Source organism: Gekko japonicus, unplaced genomic scaffold (assembly GCF_001447785.1).
Source record: "Gekko japonicus isolate JY-2015 unplaced genomic scaffold, Gekko_japonicus_V1.1 scaffold586, whole genome shotgun sequence".
In the NCBI taxonomy this organism is placed as follows: Eukaryota; Metazoa; Chordata; class Lepidosauria; order Squamata; family Gekkonidae; genus Gekko; species Gekko japonicus.
Window position 1 is genome coordinate 871,835 of NW_015177025.1, and position 24,560 is coordinate 896,394.

A 24,560-nucleotide genomic window follows, 5' to 3' on the forward strand; every position below is an offset into this window, starting at 1 on the left:
TAGCTGTTGCAGATTTTCCGGGCTGTGTGGCCGTGGTCTTGGCATTGTAGGACCTGACGTTTCGCCACCAGCTGTGACTGGCATCCTCAGAGGTATAACACAGAAAGGTGGAGTACTCTCTGTGTCAAGGTGAGAAGAAAAATGGTAGGCAGGTGATTTATATTTACTCAGGAAGGTGGGGTAGGGCTGAGTCATTATCTTGTAGGAGTTCCCCAGGCTGTGCAACATGCTATTGGAGGAGCTTTCCTGAGGAGGTTCTTTTGCATACGGATTGGCTGTTGAAATTCTAATCTTATCTGTAGTGGTATTGTAAGATGTAGAGCATTTTGTGTTTTTCAGGACAGGAAATCATAGGATGTGTATAAGCAATAGATGACATGTCAAAATAGAAAATAAGAGAGGCTGGGGGGGATGCCTGTATAAAAGCAAGGCTCCGGGACTTTGGCCAGGAAATACAAACTATGATGTGGGAAGCGACAAAATTTCTACCATCGCTGGAGAGAATGGGCTTATTTCCCTAACTCCATTTGCTTCTAGCTGGGAAGCCCATGATGACCAAATCGCTAAATTTATCAGAATATACAGCCTTGCCCAACTGTTCTCTCTCTCGTAAACCTGGAGACGGTGCCTTGAATGCTGATGAGGAGGGGGAAGACTCGAGCCCAGATTCTGAGATGGTTTTCATATCCAATCTGAAGGCATCATTTCATGTCAGAGCATCACGCGACTGCAAAGACAGTCCCAGATATCTGTCAACAGCATGCTTTTAAAAGCAGGAAGGCATGTGGTGTGTGTTCTAACACCCCCAACACACACACACACACTCTCTCATTTCGAGCAGGCTTTTGGAGGCGGGAAGGATGGAAATGAGGGGGTGGGAATCCATTAAGTAACCAGCCCGCTGCCTCAAATGCCCGACCGTGGGGGAGGAGAGCCGAAGGACGCTTTTGGCAAAGCTGACAGATAGGTCTTTCACTGTCGTGGCCTTTTGACGCTGTTCAGTTCGGCACACATTCAGGACAAGGCCCCCATTGTCTTGCTTATAGAAGAGGCATTCTGTCTGCTTCACATTTTAATCTCCACAGTACAGGCCTTTGCCACTCCGACTTAAAAATCGGAGACCATCCGATCGGTTGGGAAAGAATGCGCATTGTGGCTAAACACAAAACGCGTGTTACCTTCGCACCAGTAAGGTGCCAGAGGATTGCAGGCCTCTTGTTTGTTTGCTGAAAAGGGCACTGGCTTCCCTGTTTTACAGAAAGGAAACTGCAGCTGAGGGATGCAGACCTGACAAAGGCCACCCAAATAGGTCTTGAAAAGTCCCGGAAGCCTTTTGGAGCCACCCTAATCCTACCCTCCAGAGGAAAGCCAAGGAGGCTTCAGAATGACTCTGCTTCACATCACTGGCCTGAGATATCGGAGAACTTTCCCAGTCATCAGTGTGATGGAGCCAGTCTGTTGCTCCATGCAGCAATTTTGACAAATTGCCAAAACCTCCTGTAGCAAACCAACACGGAAGCAGCACTGATGGCTTCTTAAAACCTGGTCTGCCTACATTTATCGCCATCCTAACAAGAAATACATTCTAGAGCCACCTCTTCTACTCAGAAATTTGGAGACAAGAATGATTTCAAGCGAGCAAAAACCTTTTGGAGGCATTTCAGCTTGGAACAAGCAAACTATTTATTTCTAGGACTCTGCTCTTCAGGAAGACAACAGGCAGATACACATTTTCGGTATGCTCCTCCTTGTTTGCTAAAATCAGCTACAGACAACCACTCAGTGGCCCCCCCACTTTATATGACGGCCATCACAATCCATGCCTTGGTAATTTCTGGAGTAGACTACTGCAGTGCGCTCTGTGTGTGGGGCTTCCCCAGAAGACTGTCTGGACTGACACAGTCCAGTACCTTGCTTTATCACAGAAGAGTGAGTATAAACCCTGGTCTCACTGGCTGCTAATTGTTTTGGACTCGATTAGAGGTGCTGAGCAACCTGGGCCTAGAGGAAGGTCCCCAAGAGACTCTCCCGTCTATTAAGATCCATCAAAGACACTCCACTCAGGGGCCAGGCCAGCAAGTATTCGTGCCAGCCCTGTGGAACTTCCTCCCTTCAGATGTTCCCCTCTCTTCTTCAACGGCCTCTGCTGGAAAGCAAATTAAGACCTTCTTCTTCTGCCAGGCCTTGAATGAGCGGATCATTGTGATCAGCGGATCCTATGGCCATTGTGATGAGCTGATCATATGGCCAGGGTCCGACATACATATTCCCCATACAGACCCCATACAGACTCTCCCGTCTATTAAGATCCATCAAAGACACTCCACTCAGGGGCCAGGCCAGCAAGTATTCGTGCCAGCCCTGTGGAACTTCCTCCCTTCAGATGTTCCCCTCTCTTCTTCAACGGCCTCTGCTGGAAAGCAAATTAAGACCTTCTTCTTCTGCCAGGCCTTGAATGAGCGGATCATTGTGATCAGCGGATCATATGGCCATTGTGATGAGCTGATCATATGGCCAGGGTCCGACATACATATTCCCCATACATATTCCCCATACAGTTGGGGGCTCAACACTGATTAGTGATCCCAGGCCCCAGGGAGGCCAGGCTTGCGGCAACCAGGGCCAGGGCCTTTTCAGTGGCGGCCCCTACCTGGTGGAACAAGCTCCCGGAGGAGATCAGGGCCCTGCGGGACCTCTCACAGTTCCGCAGGGCCTGCAAGACGGAGCTCTTCCGCCAGGCTTTCAATTAGGAGCCAAAAAAAAAATGTAATAATAAATAATTTTTTAAAATTTTTTTTAATATGCTGCTGTTTTTAGTATTAATCTGGCAGGGGTTACTTAGAAAGCCAGTTCGGTTTAGTGGTTAGGAGCGTGGACTCTAATCTGGGAGAACCGGGTGTGATTCCCCACCCCTCCACATGCAGCTGCTGGCGTGACCTTGGGTCAGTCACAAGTTCTTTCAGAGCTGTTCTCTCAAGGGCAGTTCTCGAGAGAGCTCTCTCAGCCCCACCTCCCTCACAGGGTGTCTGTTGTGGGGAAGGGAAGGGAAAGGAGACTGTAAGCCGCTCTGAGACTCCTTTGGGTAGTGAAGGGCGGGGTATAAATCCAATCTCCTTTATATTTAATGAATAGATTAACTGTTAAAATATGTACATTTTATAAAAGAGTGGTATAAACAGTACATAAAATAAAATTTTGGGTAGTGGTCCCAGATTTTGGAACCAAACTCGGAGAGATTCTTTGGATCTAGGACCTTGTACAGACAGGCCTTTCACAATTAAGGAATCTGCTGTTGATGGGACTGCTACGGTTTTCACCTTCCTTCTCGATTCATCTATCATTCTGTTCTATTATATTTCTAAGTAGATTTGCTTGGGTACATGGTTGAAATATGAGTCAGATGTTCCCTAAATAAATATTTTTTCTGAACAGCCAGCAGAGAGCTGTAATTCCAAGCCTGCACTAGAGGGCCACTGCGTTAGGTTTTTCCAGGAACCTTTGAAGTGTTATGAGTGTAATTTATTTCACTGCTGTTGGATGAAACGTCACTCTAATAAAGTACACAAACCCGACCAATGGACATTTCTGGGTGCAGAGTGACTCTCACAACATTCTCCAACAGCAGATACTCGGCCTCTAACTCCCACTAGCAAGCACTCAAGTCACTTAAAGCCAAGGTTACAAAACTGAAAAAGAAAACAGATTATTTTGACAGTAGCTCTTGCCAAGTTAGTGATTCAGGGTATATGGTGGGCTTCAACACCTGATGGAGACGGAAAGCGTGGAAACTTCTGGCAAAGGACCTTGGGTTTTTGCCGAGAACAAAAAAATTAAGCAAAGAAACCGAATCTGTACTCATTTGTTGAGAACATCTCTTTTATTTTGCATCTGTTAGTCCCAGTATGCAAGGAGATACACAGCCCCTACCATACAAGGATCATGGCCACTGTGAGGAGTGAACTCAGCCCATCTCTCTATAGGTCTGTTTCCATAAAGCCTGACGCGCGAGAAATTTGAGTTGGGGGCATCTACCCAAAGGAAGACCGGCCAACTCACCTAAACCCCATGAACCTGAGAGAAATCCTGAGTGCATCAGTCAGATCTCTGTGCTTTGAGGTGAACAGCAGGGCACAACCAATTCCCAGACTTGCTCAGCGAACCAGATTGTGATCGATCACAAATAAGGAGTAATTCTTATTCATACAACACCAACCACATTCTTCTGTTACCCCCGTTCCATTTTCTACATAAGAGATACGAGGGAAGCTCTTGAAACTGACGTACCTTCAAGCGTTCGATGGCTTCCTCTCCTCCAGGAGTCGACATGATTCTCTCTTGGATACTGGAGACAGACGTTAAGCCCACCTGACTACTGAGAGAGCAGGAAGATGGAGATGCAGTGAGGGAGCCCATGGACGCTGTGGAAAAATGGCCAGGACGTTGATTCTCGGACGCTAACAAGTATCTGTGCTTATTGTTCTGAAAATCTTTCAGATCTGGGAGAAAAAGACGGACGGGAGGGGAAGGCAAAAAATGGGAGAGGCAAGGGGACAGATCGAAGGAGAAGGGAGCAGAAAAATAAAGGGAAGGAGAAAACACAGGAAGGAAACACCAGTGTAAGAGGAGAGCACATAAGCAGCAACACGGACAGGATTAATACTGTGAGATGGCAGTTCTGAAACACTTCCTTTGACGAAACCTCCCTGGGCACTAAGAATTTGGCAGGGGCTGCTGTTACTCTAAAGGAGGCTGGCAGGCAGGAGAATCAAACCCAGCTACGGAGCCTCTCTGCGGCCCGTCTCCTTCCAGTCTTTCAGAGGACAATTGTTTTTCATTTGTCGTGCCTTGACAAAATATTCCTCAGCTTTTTTTTTTAACACGGCTGTCGATTTTCTGGAACTCTGAAGCATTTGGCATTGATGCTTTTTAAAAAAACATATATATATTTGATACAGAGCTTGAAGGTGACTGGTGGATCAGCTTTGTGGAAAGGTGACCGGGGAAGGGGGCAAACTGAATAAGTGTGCACCCCAATAATACGAAGAACTTCTATCGTGTTTCTGACAGACAGACCTTAAAAGTTACCCTTTGGCTCTTTACGAATGCCAAAATAAAAACCATTTGCTCTTTAGTCAAGTCAAGTAATTTATTGTATTTAGCCATTGGCCGTGACAAAATACAAAATACCACAGAGCATTCATAAAACGTTAAAACGTTAAAATACAACCTTAGTGGCCGGGTTAAAATTAACTACTGGTCCGTGGTAAAAAAGAACAAAACAGGTTTGACCACCATCAAGTAGCCTGCCCCTTAGATCTAGTCTTAGATGCTGCTAAAGCAAACAGGGAAATTCTATGGGATAGATATAAGCATCATTATCTGACATTTGCTCTTTAGGACCCCGCATGGGTGCAATTTGAGGGAGACCCCTGGGAACCAGTGAAAGTAGCCCAGAACTAGATTGACTCGCAGTGGTCTGTCGGCTCCACCAGTCAGGCTAGGCTGTCATCTACAATTCGATACAGTGGCAAGAAACAGTGAATCAACTGCTTTTCTGCTTCAGTCTACTTGTCCATCAAAAGATGCACAATAAATACAGGTAAGTCCAGTTTTCAATTAATACGGGCAGATTTTCATATTGGACTACTAAAAAAGTCCTTTTTATTTAATGAGAGGTTATAAAAAAAATTGGTCGTGCTTCATGAAGGATGCTTGAAGACATCCCCATTAGAAGACAGGACTGAAAATTTCTCCAACCAATGCAAACCTTTCTGCCCTCCCCTACACTGGCCCACAAGTTTACTACTATCTGTTCAGCTCTAGCTAATTTGCCCTGTAGTGCCTATGGGAGTTCAGGAGACAATGAATTCATCGGTCTACAAAATGTCACAAGACTACCTAGAAGCTAGGTTTTGAGTTTGTTTGAAAACTGCCATCCACAAATACAGAAACAGGAATGGGGAAAGAGAGACGAGATTAGGTAACAAAGAAGTTACCAGGATGCACCAAGCAGGCAGAGAGAGAATGGAGTTCGTCAGACATCCGGCGGAAAAACTCATGCATTCAGAGGGAAGAGGGTCGAGCTTGCAATTGCTACGGCTGCTGCACAGATTTGCTGCACAGAGTTTGCTCTTGCACCATGCAGACGTCGCTCTCTCTCTCTCTCTCTGATAAGCTGCAGCCGCTCACTCTGAGGTCGGGGTTAAGCTCAACAAGCTGGAAGCAGCATAAGAAAAAGGCCAGAAGCAGAAACAGGGCGGAGACTTGCACCGCCAGGTACCCGAGCTCAAGGAAATTCCAGACAGATCTCTTCCATCACGTGTCTTGTTTTGGGTAAGCACAGTGGAGTCGATAGGCAAGACTCAAACTAAACATACGCCAGATCCAGTTGGTCAGAAGCAGCACAACAAACTTAAGAGCCCAGTGGCACCTTCAAGACCAACAAAGGTTTATTCAAGGAATGAACTTTCGTGTGCACACACGCTTTTTCCAAATAAGTAGGATGGCAAACAAAAGTTCAAACTTAAGGCTATTTGATAAAGTGTGCGTTGAATAAACCTTTGTTGGTCTTTAAAGGTGCCACTGGACTCTTACATTTGTTAAAGATTTGCCAGAACTCCATGTGCTCCATCCCCTCAACTACTGGAACTAAACTACCTCCACTGCCCACCCCGCCCCCAGGATCTGATCAGATCAGCTGCCTTCCATCTCCATGGCAGGCTTGCAAACAGCCACTCTGCCGGCTGGCCACAAGGAGCGCTTTCACGTGGCCGGGCAAGGAAGTCCGTCAACTGGGAAAGGGTCACCTCTCCACCCAGCTACTTTCAGGGTCGAGTGTAGCCTGTGGTTTTTGTCAGATAACTTTCTTCAGTGCGATCCAAACACGGTGCCAAAGTGAGGCCGAATTCTGCCCTCCGCATATATTTTGCTGATGTATGTTCATCATCTCTCTCCCTCCTGCATCACTGACTCTGGTTCTGCTCATCATCAAGAGGAGTACGAAGCCAGAGAGGGTACGAAGCCAGTCCCGGCCACAGGGAGTCTTATTTATCCACTCCAGCTTCTGAGATTTGCAGCTCAAGAGGAATGCACTTGAGGCTCATTTGCAGGGAAGACCATTCAGTTTTAAATTTGTTTGATGTGAACTTTTCCTTCTAAGAAAGGAAATGCCTGCCTTCCTTCACAAAGCCAGAGAGAAGAAACACACCCTTCCCAAGCGTATTATGTGAGCCCATCACTCTTTATCGCTGTTTTCTTCACATTTAAAGATAAAGATAACTTTCTTCAGTGGAGAAATACACAACTCTTGAGACATCGGCTACCTCTGTGCAAAAGGAATACAGCAGTAGCAGAGTGTTTTAAACTGAAAACCCGCTTATTCTTGTTCAGGGACCCATTGTTTCCCCTTTTGAAACACATACAATTTGGTGCAATAAGCCACATGCTCCTGCCGGGAGCCGTGTTAGTCTGTCTGTAGCAGTAGAGATAAGAGTCCAGTAGCACTTTAAAGACCCACAAAAGTCTCCCACAAATGTTGTTAGTCTTTAAGGCACTACTGGACTCTTGCTCTTTTCTACTCCTGCCAGAGTTATGGTTTCAAAAGTCAGTAGCTCAAGCCCCACTGAGACACAAATAACTCATTTTTTCTAGCCCAGCAACAGAGTTCCCTCTAAGACGAGTTAGCGTGAGCTAGCTCACAGTTTTTTTAGCCTCCAGCTCACTGATTTTTGTCTTAGCTCAGGAAGGAGGGCTCCGGAGCAAGCTAATTTATGCAGCAGCCAAATCGCTCGCTCAGAACTTTAATGCCAGGAGCTCACAACGTAGAATTTTTGCTCACAAGACTCCACAGCTTAGAGGGAGCATTGTCCAGCAACACTTCTTTAGTCTGCACCTTGACAAAAGCCAGCTCCAAAGCAGCAGCCATTGGCTACGTCCAACTCCGTGAAACAAGACCAGATTCCCCACCCCAAAAAAGGCTCTGTCTGGAATTGGCAAAGAGCGCAAAGGGCAGCCGGAAGCCAGTGGGCAAAAGTTACTAGTTACGCGATACACACATTTGCCTCCACTTCCAGAGAAATCTCCAAATGGATCGACTGAAGGAGGAAGTAGGAGGGAAAATACAAGAAGGGTAAAAATACTCAGGATCAACAGTTGACGTGGGAAGGGAAGACTCAGCACTGGATTAAAACACAGATCCTTAGTGGGACACAAGCAGCTTGTCTGGTTTGCTGAGAGGACAAACCAAAGTGACATTTGTTTTTACATTAAAGAACCCTTCTCCCCCCCCCCCCCAATTCCATTCTTTTTAGGGTGAAGACACACCATGCATACCAATTATGTCCTCTTCTTTAAAATAATAAAAAAAGAACTGATTTAAGCCAGGAATGTTCCTTGGCAGACAAATCAATGCCCGCAATCAAACAACCCAAGTTCAGCATTCATTCTGGAAATCCACCAGCACAAACTAAAGATTCACCTAAGGAGAAAGTTTTATTACCTCCTCTTTCCGTTGCCAGGTCCTGTAGCGCAGCAACATTTGAACGAACCACACAGGATCAGGGCCGCATTACAGCTTTCGTGGGACCCAGGCACTTCTGCCTTTGTGGGGCCCTCCCACCATAATAGCATCAATATTAAAAACTGGCTTCGATGTAACTTTAAATACTTCAACGTTTTATTTTATTTTCTGTTTTGGGCAAAATGTGATCGATTTCCGTGGGCCCCAAACATTTCATTTTTTCTGATTTGGGGGGGGGGGAATTAAAACGTTTTCTTCAACCCTAAGAGTTCATCTTTTTTTCTTCTGATTTTAAAAGAAATTAAAAGATTTTTGTGGGCCCCTAAAAGTATTGTAAAGGTTCCAAATTGCAAGTAGATAAATAGGGACCACTTCAGTGGGAAGGTAACAGCGTTCCGTGTGCCTTGGTGTTTAGTCATGCTGGCCACATGACCACGGAAACGTCTTCGGACAGCGCTGGCTCTTCGGCTTTGAAAGGGAGATGAGCACCACAACCCTAGAGTCGGATTCGACTGGCTTTTGAGCAAGAGAACCTTTACCTTTTAAAAGTATTGTGGGCCCTAGGCACTGTGCCTACTGTGCCTTGTGGATAAGTCGGCCCCGTACAGGATGGGTGACTCACAGCAGTTGCTCTATCAGCGCCACACCTGCCCGGGGACTACGCATCAACAGTATGGTTTATTCCCCACACGAGTCTATCATTCAGATGTTACCAGAAGAGTGGGAGAGCCAGGCTCAAGGAAGCAGCCCAAGCACCACACACCAGTCATACATGAATGGGGCCTAAAATCTCTGGTTAGAGCCTTTAAACGGTGACACGACAGAACCGGAACCCATGTAACTCGTTTCATTGCTTTCCACCGCTGCAACGGAGGGGATAGAGAAAGACAGGTCCCATTCTTCCCATAGAGGGAGGTGGCTGAAACACTCTTTGAGATGAAAATGCTCCTAATGATCAGGCCTTAAGACAAGGGAGCACTTTCACCATGTTACGATGGCAAAGCATTCCACAAACCCATCCTCTGCCCGACCCCACACGTTTTTTGCCTTTGCAAACAAGAGACTGGGATGCACTGTTCAAATCCGACAGTACTCCAAAGCCTCTTTCTTAACGGGCGCAGTACCTTATTTAGAGGACTGACTACCCACACAGAGTACTTTGGCGGAGGAAACACTCAATTATGGATTTAAATCCAGGTCCTTCCCACCCAAAAAAAGCCAGATTCTACAGATGGAACGAGATGATTCATTTTGTTCAACTGATGCAATTGGACACTGATTCAAAAAAACAAAAACAAACAGAATCCGCACTCTCTTTTTCCGGTACTTTTGAGAGGAAGGGAGAGCAGAGAGGAAGGTGGGCGGGGGACAGCTAGAACTGACCGCGAGGGGATTCTGCTGAGGCAGCGTGATGGAGAGAAGGCAAGGTGGGCCCATGCTCACACCTCCAGGGAGCCACTACGATTCTCGTGACTAGGCAGTAAAGTATTCTGAGGTCCCAGAAAGGCAGAAATCCTCTTTCCATGGCCATAATTGCCTGCTGCAATCCCTGCAGTGAAGCGGCTCAGAGACAAGTCTGCTGAGTCCAGCTGAGGCTGTGGGGACTGAACCTCCATCATGTCCGCTTTTCCACCCAGTCAAATCTTCAGGGCTACTGAAGCACCTGGAGTTCTGTTAGTCTGAGGGCGGATAAGGCGTTTATCTCCCACGCCAAGGACGGGCACGGAATCTGTTTAAGCCACTTACTGTCAATAATATCCCCAAGCCCTTGAGCGCGAAGAAGGTCCTTGAGCCGCGTAACCTCTTCTTTCAGCTCCCGCACCAGTTTGGCATTGGGATCTTCGTTGATAACGGCATTGCATTTGATCTGCTTGGCCCGATCGGCGTATCTGGACAGTCAGGCGGATATGGCGGCAGTTCATTTTTTGTTGAGGCAGGTGGAGGATATCAAAATACGATAATCCCCCCCCCCAAATCACTCAATGACCTCCACCCACCCACTTACAGACCAACATACCAGGACAAAGAAAAGAAGATGGAAAAAATTAAGGGGGGGGTGAACAGAAAAGGTGAAAGATGAACAAGAAGAGGGGGAGGGGGAGGGGAGGTGACGCACATGTCAAGACTTCACTGAATTCTATTTATTTTGGAGATTTCTACCTTGCCTTTCAATCAGCGAACAGAAAAGGTGAAAGAAGAACAAGAAGAGGGGGAGGGGAGGTGACGCACATTTCAAGACTTCACTGAATTCTATTTATTTTAGAGATTTCTACCTTGCCTTTCAATCAGCGAACCAACGAGCACTTTAGAATACATTAAGACAAGGAAACAGGTTTTCATACAAAACATGGCTCTTGACTTCAACCGATTTACAACCTCGGATCAGCACAAACCAGGCCAGTTCGTGAAGCACAAATTGGGGTTCAGAAGACCAGTTCATCCCATGAACTCGCCCACGAACCTCCATGTTTTCATGGAGGTTCATGGGCAGGTTCGGAAGTGAGCTCCAAAGGCACTTAAATGCCTTCAGAGCCCAACTCTAGGTTGACTCAACTCAACTTTGTTGATCACATATTTAGCACCACTTGTAAGCCACTCAGAGACCCCCTGAGAAAGGGGGTTCGAGCGGGATATAAAGTCTTTTTTATAAAAAAACTTATTTATTTATTTATTTAGGCATTTTTACCCCGCCTTCCCCGCAAGCGGGCTCAGGGCAGCTTACACGGGGCATGAGCCCATACATAAAACTAGATACAACAGTAAAAGCATGAATACTAATAACAATAATAAGGTGCTTTCTGTAAACAAGGCAATCTTGAGTGGTTTTGATGGCGTCCTCAATCCTCCCCCCATTGGGGTGGCACTGTCCAGCAGATAGTTCGAGCCAATCCCACATAGTCAGTGCCATGCAATTTATGGCGGAACTTCCAAGGGCGATTCCTAATCCTGATGGTATCGCCACCATTGGTGGTGGTGGCAGTGGGCGCCCCTATGCAAAAGCCTGGCGGAAGAGCTCCGTCTTGCATACCCTGCGGAACTGCATAAGGTCCCACAGGGCCCTGATCTCCTCCGGGAGCTCGTTCCACCAGGTAGGGGCCGCCACTGAAAAGGATCTAGCCCTGGTCGCAGCAAGCTTTACTTCCCGGGGGCCTGGAAATCACCAGGCGGTGTTGGGTCCCCGACTGAATTGCTCTTGGGGGTATATATGGGGAAAGGTGGTCCCTCAGGTAAGTCGGACCCTGGCCATGTAGGGCTTTAAAGGTGAGTACCAGCACTTTGAAGCAGATTCGGTACGCTATTGGCAGCCAGTGCAGCGCTTTCAACCCAGGCCGGATGTGCTCCCACTTGGGGAGACCCATCAGCAGCTTAGAGTGAGCTCTAAGGCTTTTAGAGGCCTTATATGCCCTTAAATGGGCAGTACCCACTTGGAAATGGGCTCCAAAGGCCTATAAAAGCCTTCAGAGCTCAATCTGGCCAGCCTGACCCAGAGGTGGGCTCAGAAGGCATTTAAATGCCTTCGGAGCTCACTTGGGTTGGGATGGTGGGCTCAGACGGCATTTAAATGCCTTCAGGGCTTGATTCCGGTCAGGCTCACTTCCCCACAAACTTCTGAAGCACAGTTTATGCAATGGAGAAGTTTGGGGTTTGTGAAAACTCCCAAAGCACAAAGCTCCACGAACCTCCATTCTTCCAGTTCCTGCCCATCCCTACTCTTGAGTCATCTCTCAGCTGCACAGAGATACTGGAGGTACATGATTTAAAAGCTTTTTCCAGCCCTCTGTCCCTTCAGGAGCTTCAAGGAGCTCTGGGGAAACGGCTCCTCCAGGATATTTGCTGTCAACCGAAGTTTCTAGAAGTTACGCACACAGCAGTTCCACCACATTCTTAAAACTCACAGTTGCTTGATTCACACAGACTACACAAGGCACTACGTTTCTATGGCATTACCGGTTAAAAGCGGGGCTCCATAACTCTCCTCTCCCTGCTTGGATTTTAGGGTTCCACAGGCGATACTAAACAAGCAGTGGAAGGAAAGCCTCAGCCAGCCTCCAATTCACTGTTCAGAGGCTTGCCATTTAAGCGTCACATGACAAACGGGGGGACAGAAGGCAAAACAGAAAGCGCAGAGGTTCCACAACACGTTCCAGAGAAATACCTTAAAGTGCTTAAAGTTTCATCATAGTTTATATCTGCCGGACTCAAAGCAGCCACCATGGCCGTTCTGGAGTTGCCACCTACAAGGCAGGAAAAAAGATGGTAAGATCAAACCTAAGTTAATAGCTGGGACCGACAATTTCCTGTAAGTCACAAATCGGACTCCTGGCTAAGAAAGGCGACATAATGGGGACAATAAGAAGCAAAAAAGGGACAGTTTATTATGCACAGAGATACTGGAGGTACATGATTTAAAAGCTTTTTCCAGCCCTCTGTCCCTTCAGGAGCTTCAAGGAGCTCTGGGGAAACGGCTCCTCCAGGATATTTGCTGTCAACCGAAGTTTCTAGAAGTTACGCACACAGCAGTTCCACCACATTCTTAAAACTCACAGTTGCTTGATTCACACAGACTACACAAGGCTGCACAGAGATACTGGAGGTACATGATTTTAAAGCTTTTTCCAGCCCTCTGTCCCTTCAAGAGCTTCAAGGAGCTCTGGGGAAACTGCTCCTCCAGGATGTCAACCGAAGTTTCTAGAAGTTACGCACACAGCAGTTCCACCACATTCTTAAAACTCACAGTTGCTTGATTCACACAGACTACACAAGGCACTATGTTTCTATGGCATTACTGGTTAAAAGTGGGGCTCCATAACTCTCCTCTCCCTGCTTGGATTTTAGGGTTCCACAGGTGATACTAAACAAGCAGTGGAAGGAAAGCCCCAGCCAGCCTCCAATTCACTGTTCAGAGGCTTGCCATTTAAGCGTCACGTGACAACTGGGGGGACAGAAGGCAAAACAGAAAGCCCAGAGGCTCCCCATCACGCTCCAGAGACATAACTTCTTTCATTTCATTTATTAGATTTATATCCCGCCCTCCCCCGTAGGGCTCAGGGCGGCTTACATAGTAAAAGATCTTACCATAGTAAAACATCAATTTAAATTACATTTAAAACAAGTTATACAGTTTAAAAACAATAAATACAATACATTAAAGTGCTCAAATAAATGAAATGAAATAAATGAAATGAAATAAGAAGCAAAAAAGGGACAGTTTATTTTATCCCTTAAGTGGGGTACGCATTTGAATGATGACACACAAGCCTTGTGTCTAAGAGGCTGTAAGTCCTTACTGGCTCCCGGGTCTCAGAAACAAACAGACAAATCTGACCTTCATTAGACTTCACAATGACCATTTTTCTAGAACCATGACAAGCATTAAACAACAGCAAAATAAAGCCAAGATTTGCTAAACCTTAATGGGGTTTACACATGAAGCTGACTCACACTGAAGAAGAAGAGAAGAGATTGGATTTATACCCCGCCCTTCACTACCCAAAGGTGTCCCAGAGAGGCTTACAAACTCCTTTCCCTTCCCCTCCCCACAACAGACACCCTGCGGGGTAGGTGGGGCTGAGAGAGCTCTGACAGAAACTGCTCTTTTTCAAGAACAGCTCTTATCAGAACTACGGCTTTCCCAAGGTCATCCAGCAGCTGCGAGTGGAGGAGTGGGGAATCAAACCTGGTTCTCCCAGATTAGAGTCCGCGCACTTAACCACAACACCAAACTGGTCTACCAAACCCAGTATTGCCTACTTTGACTGGCAGCAGTTCTCTGGGGTTACTACCTCAACTTCTGAACTCGAATCTGTGACGTTCTGCATGCTGTTTTAGTGAATGCTCTTTTAGAGAGCCTCAAGCCAGAGGGCATCTCTTATGAATCTGCCTTACACTGAATCAGACCCTTGGCCCACCAAGCTCGGTATTGTCTACTCAGACTGGCAGCGGCTCTCCAGGGACTCTCCTACTGCCTGGTCCTTTTAATTGGAGATACCAGAGACTGAACCTGGGACCTTCTGCATGCCAAGCAGAGGCTCTGCCACTGCGCCACAGCCCCTCTAAGCCGCAGTCTCAAAGACGGTGGCTCTGTCGTGACCTAAATGTGGCACAGCGAAAAGGAAATCGATAACCAGCTGTACATTTAAACTCGAGGAGAGCTTTCTCCGCATCAGCATACCTAGGTTTTCCCGAAGTAGCCACGTCAGCACAGAATCCCTGTACGGAATAAAGTCAGTCTTCTTTTTCTTCTTGCTCTGCAAATAGACATTTAAGTACTGTAAAACCTGTTCTCTGTCTCTTTTAAGTGACATCTTTTCTAAAAATGATTTCAAACGGTGATTAAAGCATGTGATGCAGACACCTAAAAAGAAACGGCAGTGAGAAATAGTGACAAGTGGGAAGAGAGGGAAGGACAAAAATGGAGTGATGATTCAGGGGCCAGAATCCAAAGAACTCCTGCGAGGATGCCTGAGGGTTTGGGAATGCCTGGCAGTAAGTCCATTTCACCATCACAGTCTCCTCTGGGAAGCCCTCTCAGAGTCAAAAAGCAGCTTGCTATGGGGTGACTGCTGAGAAAACCAAGCCTAAGGCATCCTTTGGGGGGAAGAACTACTTTGGGTGAAGAACTACTTATACATCGCTTCAGATTCTGGGGGGGGGAGGGGGAGGAGGAGGAGATTTGATTTATACCCCGCCCTTCACTACCCAAAGGTGTCTCAGAGCGGCTTACAAGCTCCTTTCCCTTCCCCTCCCCACAACAGACACCCTGTGAGGTAGGTGGGGCTGAGAGAGCTCTTTTCAAAACTGTCCAAGAGAGAACAGCCCTGACAGAACTATGGCTTGCCCAAGGTCATCCAGCAGGTGCAAGTGGAGGAGTGGGGAATCAAACCCGGTTCTCCCAGATTAGAGTCCGTGCACGTAACCACTACACCAAACTAGCTAACGAATAGCCTGTGGGCCAAATCTGACCCTGAAAGCAACTTCTCATAGCCATTTACACTCAAGGTGCCAGACCTCAGGCTTAAAGAAAGAAGTATTTTAAGTCCTGTGAAATAAAGAGATTCCATACTGTCGTATTTCTGTCCTAGCTCTGCCTTTATTTTTATTTTGATATTTATACCCCACTTTTATCCACAATCAAGAGCCAAAGCAGCAACATTATTTCCCTCTCCTTCTGTTTTTAGCCTCACAACAGCCCTGCGGGGTAGGTTAGCCTGAGAGACCATGACTAGCCCAAGGTCACCCAGCCAGCTTCCATGGCAGAGTGGGGAAAGAACAGTTGGAAGTGGGCCGACAAACTACAATGTGCACTAACTCTGGAATGGCTTGACGGCTGAACCACAAAACCAGCACTGTAGTCATTGCTCCATGAAGTAGGAGCGCCAAGCAGCCAGACAATGAAAGCAGGCAAGCATCATAAAACCATGGTTCGCTCATGTATGTCTGGAACCTCAAAACATGGTTTGGATTTCAAACGACGGTTAGCACACTCTGAGGGTTGGTGCAATATGTGAATTGAGCTATGGCAAATAGCTTCTTTAGCTGAATCTGAAAGAAGAGTCCGCCACAGACGTGTTACGGACAACAAGCGGACACCACTTTAAAGCATCCCATGTGAGAGCCATTACCATGGAGGGATCTGTCACGCTGTACAAATCTTCTTATACAGTTCTACTTACAACCAAAATTAATACACATCACAAATAGTTTTGCCACCATGCATAAATGACAACTGCACCAGTTGAATAGTGACCTAACAGTCCTTGAAAGTACAACTCTCTCTTCAGATTGATGCGGTCACCTTTCGTGCAGAGGAGTAGTAGACGGCATGAGCTCAAGACCAGCTGTGGTGCGAACCAAAGGAGCAGCAACGGCACGCCTAGGTTGCTTTGCCGTTTCTTAGGGCTTCATCAGGCCGCATTTCTTAGGGATGGAGCTCAACCCGGCTCTGGCAAGATTCAAAATGACACAAAGTCTACCAGTATGTTCCAAGTAGCGAGGAATCAGACTCTGGAAACTATTAGGTCACTATTCAACTGGTGCAGTTGTCATTTATGCACGGTGGCAAAACTATTTATGATGTATAATAATTTTGGTTGTAAGTAGAACTGTATAAGAAGACAGTCGTCTCAAGTGTGATTTGTACAGTGCGACAGATTATTCTGTTTATTTGTTTGTATAACTGCATTCGCTGTATTTCCATTTTTGTGTGTTTGTTACCATGGAGGGAGTTGCTCACATGCAAAAAGCTGCACCAGGTGATTTACTCTATGCCGCCTACTGTGAAGTGGTGGGAGGAGAAGGCGTCTGATTCACAACAGTGAGACACAGAACGCCATCAGCCCACCCCGTGGCAACGGCCATCACCTGGAGCCGCTAGAACCAGCCAGCCACCATACGGCAATCGCCACAGACGTTCTCGTACAAGAACACTGGACAGCACAGCTGCTTTGTTGCCAGCAGATGTGCAGAGGGAGCAAACAGCCCAGAGGATGGTTATATATCTAGAATTAGTGCCTGATCCAAGTTAGTTCTGTTAAGATTTATTTGTACATTGCCTGCGAGAATTTAAAGTCCCGGCAATCAATACTCCCTCTAAGCTGTGGAGTCCTGTGAGCCAAAATTCTACTTTGTGAGCTACTGGCATTAAAGTTGTAAGCGAGCAATTTGGCTACTGCATAAATCAGTTTGCTCTGGAGCCATCCTTCCTGAGCTGAGACAAAAACGTGTGAGCCGGAGGTTAAAAAACTGTGAGCTGGCTCACACTGACTCAGCTTAGAGGGAACACTGCCGGCAATGTGCTACACACAAATCACCCTCGCACAGAATAAAAAAGGCAGCTCCTGGCCTTGAGAGCCCTATCGTTGCAACAAGAGACAAGTACAGTCTTACAGTTTTATTGGCAAATGACTACACATTATGTGGGAGATCCACACAAGAGCTCTCCCAACGTGCATGTAATGTTAACAAGCAGTCAGAAGTGGATGCACATGTTTTTGGGGGGGTGAACACCCCTCCATTCACAGTTTGCCCAACACCAGTGAGTGGAGTGACTTGTATTAAGAAAACACCCCAGGGGACAGAGTTGAATGATACGTTGTGCGTATGGCAGAACCCCACATACGCAAACTCTGGGAGCTGCTTTGTAACACTGAAAAATACACTGGGAGATCAGACTAAGGATTTCCCTCCTCCTATGTGGTTCAGCCCTAACGGTTATTTCATCTCGAGCGAAGCTCCTATTGCTTCGCTAAACTAGATATTAATTCTGAGCTGCAAGGAGACAAGTGAGTTATTTCTATTTCTACAATAGGGGGAAATCATGTTAAGTCAAGATCAGGGATACATGTCATGCTTTTGACACTGAAATTCTCTTTTCCTTCAGGTGCAATGGGTGGCTTGGAAACACCTGATACTGCAGGCTTGCCGAAGCAGGTGTGAACCCCTTGATGAGTGAACACGGCAAGCCCCCAGGTAAGAGCCATATAGAACAGAAAGAAATGCATTTAGATAGTCGATGGCTCCACTCTGGAGCAGGCCACATAATACTGAGAGATCAGCCACTCTCACTGTAATGTTAGACTAGTGAGAACTCAGCCTTAGAGCCCCAAATCAGTGCTATTCTCCATGGATCCCTGCCTCCTGGCTTCTCTCATCCTCAGGGAACGGGGGTCCAGTGCTCCCTCTAAGCTGTAGAGTCTTGTGAGCAAAAATTCTACTTTGTGAGCTGCTGGCATTAAAGTTGTGAGCGAGCGATTTGGCTACTGCATAAATTAGTTTGCTCTGGAGCCATCCTTCCCCAGCTAAGACAGAAATGTGTGAGCCGGAGGCTGAAAAGCTGTGAGCTAGCTCACACTAACTCAGCTTAGAGGGAACACTGCCAGGGTCTATAAACTACCAAGACCTAGTCACCAAAGACTACTATTTTGCTTCTTCCCCCCCACCCCCGCCGTCATACCTTGTTGGTGCAGTTATCCTAAATTTGGAAGCATTGAAAGAAGAAAGGAAGAATACAGAAATAAGTTTGCAGAGCAGGGGAGAATAGGTTATTGAAATAGGAACCAGTGATCAGAAAACATACAAACATTACTTTCCGAGGCGTTAAACAGCATTCCTTTTAAGAAAAGAACCATCAAGCATGTAACCCAGATCCTATGGCAGTTGTGAAAACTGTCAAGGGCTTGACTGAAGGAGGAGAGGCTAGAAACAGGAAGTGGAGCAGGGGTCATTTCCTGCAGGAGCGCACAGGAGCGGAGCTCCGGCAGTAAAGAGCCCAGGGGGTGGGCATATGCAACAAGCCCCACCCCCTACTCCCAGCTGCCCTCAGTCAGAGCAAGAAGCAGCCAGGAAAGTTGCAGAGCTCCCCCTGCCCCCCTATCCAAAACAGTCCAGTGGCACCTTTAAGACCAAGTTTTATTCAGGTACAAGCTCTCCCTCCTCTGCCAGGACAGATCTGCACATTCCCCCATCCCCTCCCCCCAAATAGCTAGCAATCCAAAACAGTCCAGTGGAGCCTGAGCAGTGGGTGTTGCCTTCTGACGCACTTCCAGTGATGTCAGGGGGTGTGGCATATGCAAATAAGTTATGCTAATGAGCTATGCAAATGAGCTCCTGCACCTCTTTTTCTACAAAATGACCCCTGAAGTGGAGTATCAGCTGGGTAGAAGGGGAGGAGCCTGCATGCATGTATGTAGGAATCTCTGGGGCTGGGCACCGTTCCACATGAGCAGTGCGCTGGAGCCCAGCTACATGTGACTCATCTCTTGTGAGAAGTACACAGATGCCAGACCGCTGGCTGAAAACATTTCCCTGGAAGAGAGGCAGAAAATGCTGAGGGAGCTGGCCAGGTGCTCCCCCCCCCATCCGTTCTTTCTCTCCAATGATCCTCCTCCTCCTTTAGCAGTTCGTCCTCCCTTGGGATTGAGGAGGAGGGGATCAGCGGGGACAACCAGCTGTTAAGGAGTGACAAGATAAGCAGAGAAAAAAAGCAGAAGGTAACCAGCAGCTCTGCAGTCTCCTGCGCCTTTCTCTGCTTGTCTCCAGGGGGGGGGGTGTCTCAAGAATCTGGGCAGTTAGAGCCAGTGCCCCCCTTTGGAACTGGTATTACGTTAAAAATCCTACTAAGGTTCTTTTTTTAAAAATTCGCTTCAAAGACATTTACAAACCTGATAAAGCGACAGACTAGAGAATCGCCGTCATGCCATGAATGCACCAGGCCCTCCAGAGGAAGCCCTCCCTTTGGATGACTTGAGCGGCCTTGTGAAGTTTGATTTTTATTTTTTTATTTTTTTAAAGGGAATAGTTGAAATAGTTTGAGCCTTACCACTTCTGCCAAGGCTGAAATGACTTTTCCCAACGTGGTGAGAGATTTGTTGATGTTTGCGCCTTCCTGGAATGGTAAGCAGACGTTTGAGGCTGAAGTTGCCCAAAATACAAACACACACTTGGAAAAAAATAATACCACGGCCACCCGCTTCGCTCGAAACATATTGCATCTCTTTCCTTTATCACTAATGGTTCGGTCTACATTTTATGCGTTTATTTTTAGCACTGAAGACTCCGGTGTTTCACATTCTTTTTTTCCCTCAAAAACAATTTATTAGGATATATTATTAAGTCAAATACAAGTTATATTAATAGTTGTTATACATCCTTTTTCCTGTCCCTCTCCCCCCCTTGGCTTCCCACAGTGCTCCAAACCTCCAGCCCATTTCTTAAATTTTCTTCTATTTTTCCCTTATCTTTTAATCATCATCTACCGGTAACATTTCTTTCACCTATTGTTTTCTTATAGTTATCCGTTTTCTAATAACACACACTTTTCAATAACTGTCAAAGCAAATTAAATTGTCTTTTACATCCCAATATTTCTCTAAACAATTTTCAAAATCCCTCCAGTCTGCACAGAATTCCTCTGCTTCCAGACTCCTAAGTTTCCCCGTCATCCTGTCCATCTCAACCACAAACAATAGTTTCCTTATCCAATCCCCATTCTCCGGGACCCTGTCCCGCCTCCAACATTGAGCACAAGTCACCCCGGCCGTTGTAATCATATTGGTGTTTCACATCCTTGATCTTCCTCTTGTGTTTCCATTCAGAACAGAAAATCTGTACCACTGGGTCCTATGCAGAGTAGGCCCTGGGTCAAACTAGAGATGCAGGGGAAGGAACGCTACCCTCCGAACATCAGTAAACTGTGCCGCCACTTCACGAGTGGGATTCTGCAAGCAAGAGAGCCTGTGTGGATGGGATTCTATGTGCAACAGACACTCCAGCGCTTGCAAACAATTCTTTGCTTGGCGGGCAGAGTTTTAAACAAGAGGCACGGAGGTTAACCTCTCACAACGACTCGTGAGGACACTGCGCGCACACACACAAGAAAAGGCATCACGAGCTGTTCCTACCTCCAAAGGAAGTTCAGAAAACTTATTGAGGGCCAAAAGTTAAAAACATAAGTAAGTATACAAAAGAGAGTTTATTTCAGAGAGATATAAAAATCTAGTTGGGGCCCAAATACAGCCTCATAAAATGTTCAAAGTTACAGATACACAGAAAAAAGGACAGTGCATGACCTGATGCGTTTCGGCTCACAGGAGCCTTCTTCAGAGGTCAAATAGTGCAAAATACAACAAGCGACAGAGTCCCTGTAACACATGTAAGGCAATTAACAATAAATAAAATAGGACCAAAATTGGAATGTTCCAATATGGAACTGAATGACACACCAAAAAGTTTCTGTTTGGGGCCACAAATATGTCTGCCTTGTGTAAGAAGTGGTGGTCTATACTGGAAATAATATGTACCTTCCAGTTTAGGTCCTAAGAGTGCCAATAAAATTGCCTTGTTGTCAGGGACAATGTGCCGTCAATACGTAACAGTGCTGTTCCCCAGCAGGGCCCCGCCCCCGGAAGTATTCTCAGCCTCCTCTTTCTAAAAGCTGCCCACAGCCCGGCAAAGCCGGCTACAGAAACACATACCTTTAGCCGAGTCCCTTTGGCACCCGTGGAGTCCGCCCTCTCGCTCCCTGCAAGATCCACAAGGCTGATCTTGCTCACCTGAAGAGAGAAGATCAGTCAAAACAAAAGCCACTGTAGGATTCCACGGCGGACAAACAGCACGTCCACAGGTGGGCAACATAGAGTGACCCACACCGAGCCCGAGGCAGGTCTGATGCTGAAGCTGAAGCCACCATACCACCTGGCCCAGGTCAAGAGGTTCGAGAGACTAATGGTGCCAGCTGGAAACCTCTGTATGAGGATGAACAGTGCGCTCTGTTTCAACTGATGTTGGTTTTAAATTGTCCTAATTGTTTATATCTATATTTTATCTGTTTGGAATTTCTGATGAGCTCTGATACTGGGTTGTGATCCACCCCGAGCCCTCTTGCGGGGAAGGGCGGGATATAAATTTGAATAATAAATAAAAAACGGGACAGTCGCCAGCACGATCTGCAGAACCTCCAGAAGGACATGAATGCCGGGGCTTCTGCCATCGGCAAGCAGGAAGTCTCTGCACGAGAGTCCCCCGTGTCCCCCCCGGGGGGGCAGGGAGCCCTCCAGCAGCACTCCCCACTCCCCCTCACTTCCAGACATCCCTCCCTCCCTCCAAGATGGGAAGAAAAAGATCTCTGGCGCAACCAAAACTCACACGTACCTAACCAGGCGTGCAATTTTTGCCGCTTTAGGCAAAAAGAATACACTTCTAATGACCGCAAGCTTATTTGATGTGTTTATATGGCGCGCAGGATTGTGAGTTCACCAGGCACGAGGTTTAGATTTGGGGGTGGGGAAGGGGGATGAAGCTCCTGTCATCCGGCCAGAGGGATGATTTGTGCTTCTGACTCTTGGACTGTGATAAAGAACAAGAGTCAGCGAGACAGCTGTGCTCCCAACACTCTGCGCAGCACACACACCGGAGGGACGGGAAGCGTGAGGGAGAGGGGCCATGCACTGCTCGGGCTTTTGTGCAGAGCAGGAGAAATCTCTATTGTTCAAACCTGACAGGTCCTAAAATAATACACAGTGCTGGAGCTTCTCTTCTTTTGTGTGTTCTGAAACGGTATTTTAAGGCCAGGAAGCTTCTCTCCTCCCACCTGCCCTTCCCCGCTGGCAGCCTGCTTCCTTCTAACTGAAATACCCCATCGCAACTTTAAAAACCGGCTTGCGCACTGCCGCCACCAAACGGAGCCGGGCCTACGGGGAGGTTGCAGAATGAGGGAGAGTTAATGAGCCAGTAATTAGTTAAGCCCTGCCAAGCAGAAACACTGAGGCTTCTGTGTACGGGGAGGGCGATTTGGTTTGCTTCCTCATTAGGTTGCGGAGTTCATCCTCCCCGTTTCTACCCTCATTCCTAGTATTCTGCCCGCATCAAACACACATCTCAGGAAGAGCCCAGTTAAGCATCCAAAGCAAGTCTACAAGAACAAAGCTCTCTAACACAAAACAGGTGATTCTGCTATGTGGATTAGGATGAGGTCCAACCCAATCCCGTGTCTCTAAATGCGTGGGAAAGAAGCCACTCTCAGTGCCTCCCCACTCCAGGGAGTGTGTGATTAACTGCAAGGATTCCACTGGCCCTGCCTGCTTCCCACACCCCAGCCCTGAGATGTCCTACCTTCTCGGTGGAAAGGTCAGTTTCGGGGTCGTGTTTCTTCTGAGTGAAAACACACATCTCAGGAAGAGCCCAGTTAAAACACACACATACGAGAGCATCCAAAGCAAGTCTGGAAGAACAAAGCTCTCTAACACAAAACAGGTGATTCTGCTACGTGGATTAGGATGAGGTCCAATCCCGTGTCTCTAAATGCATGGGAAAGAAGCCACGCTCAGTGCCTCCCCACTCCAGGGAGTGTGTGATTAATTGCATGGATTCCACTGGCCCTGCCTGCTTCCCACACCCCAGCCCTGAGATGTCCTACCTTCTCAGTGGAAAGGTCAGTTTCGGGGTCGTGTTTCTTCTGAGTGAAAACAATGGTGAACACTGCATGTGAGCGACTGCTGGTTTCATTCATGTTCGTAGCAGCAACCGTCCTTGGGAAGAAAGAGAGGCAAAGGGGGGGAAGGGATTTCAATTTTTTTTCCCCTGGAAAGTAAGAGGCCTACAAAACAGCCTGGCAGCTCCAGCATTTAAACAAAATCAAGCAACAGAAACAGAAACAGAAATCAAGTAACCATTTGTTACATGGAACACAGAGGTGAGGACCAGACTGACTACCTGAGCCCGAAGGAAGTGTGGCTGAGATTCTCTGCTCTGTTCGTAATATGACAAACTGGGCTTTTCAGAGTTGGGACTCTGAATTGCCTCCAGAGCTGGCATCAAAGTATGCTAACTTCTCAGAACGGATTTGCAAACCTGGTTAGGCAGCTGCTCGCATGACTGCCATCTTCCCAAAATTTCAAAAAACAGTTTGGAAGATCCAACGTCTCATCAAATGGTTTGAACTAGGATTCGACATAATAGTCAGTTATTAAATTAAAAAGAGGATTTTTCTGATCAGTAAAAACATAAACCAGATTCTAAATATGTGTGTGTGTGTGATTTCATAGAAAAAGAGGTGCGGGAGCTCATTACCATAACCTATTTGCATATGCCAGGGACTCTGAATTGCCTCCAGAGCTGGCATCAAGGTATGCTAACTTCTCAGAACGAGTTTGCAAACCTGGTTAGGCAGCTGCTCGCATGACTGCCATATTGCCAAAATTTTAAAAAACAGTTTGGAAGCTCCAAAGTCTCATCAAACGGTTTGAACTAGGATTTGACGTAATAGTCATTATTAAATTAAATTAAAAAGAGGATTTTTCTGATCAGTAAAAACATAAACCAGATTCTAAATATGTGTGTGTGTGTGATTTCATAGAAAAAGAGGTGCGGGAGCTCATTACCATAACCTATTTGCATATGCCACACTCCCTGACATCACCGGAAGTGTGTCAGAAGGCAACACCCACTGCTCAGGCTCCACTGGACTGTTTTGGATTCCTAGCTATTGGGGGGGACGGGACGTGCAGATCTGTCCTCGCAGAGGAGGGAGAGCTTGTACCTGAATAAG

General features: G+C 46.8%; 1 protein-coding gene across 1 annotated transcript in view; it reads right to left on the reverse strand.

Annotated features, from left to right (window-relative positions):
- The window catches only part of KIF1B (kinesin family member 1B), a 167,516-nt gene that overhangs the window by 76,882 nt on the left and 66,074 nt on the right, over positions 1-24,560 (reverse strand). The window contains exons 7-13 of the mRNA XM_015427822.1: positions 23,430-23,541; positions 21,490-21,567; positions 19,836-19,901; positions 14,691-14,766; positions 12,675-12,753; positions 10,265-10,407; positions 4,285-4,418 (exon numbers count right to left, since the gene is read on the reverse strand). Of these exons, the coding sequence (XP_015283308.1) occupies positions 4,285-4,418; positions 10,265-10,407; positions 12,675-12,753; positions 14,691-14,766; positions 19,836-19,901; positions 21,490-21,567; positions 23,430-23,541 (688 nt within the window). The remainder of the gene's footprint in view (positions 1-4,284; positions 4,419-10,264; positions 10,408-12,674; positions 12,754-14,690; positions 14,767-19,835; positions 19,902-21,489; positions 21,568-23,429; positions 23,542-24,560) is intronic.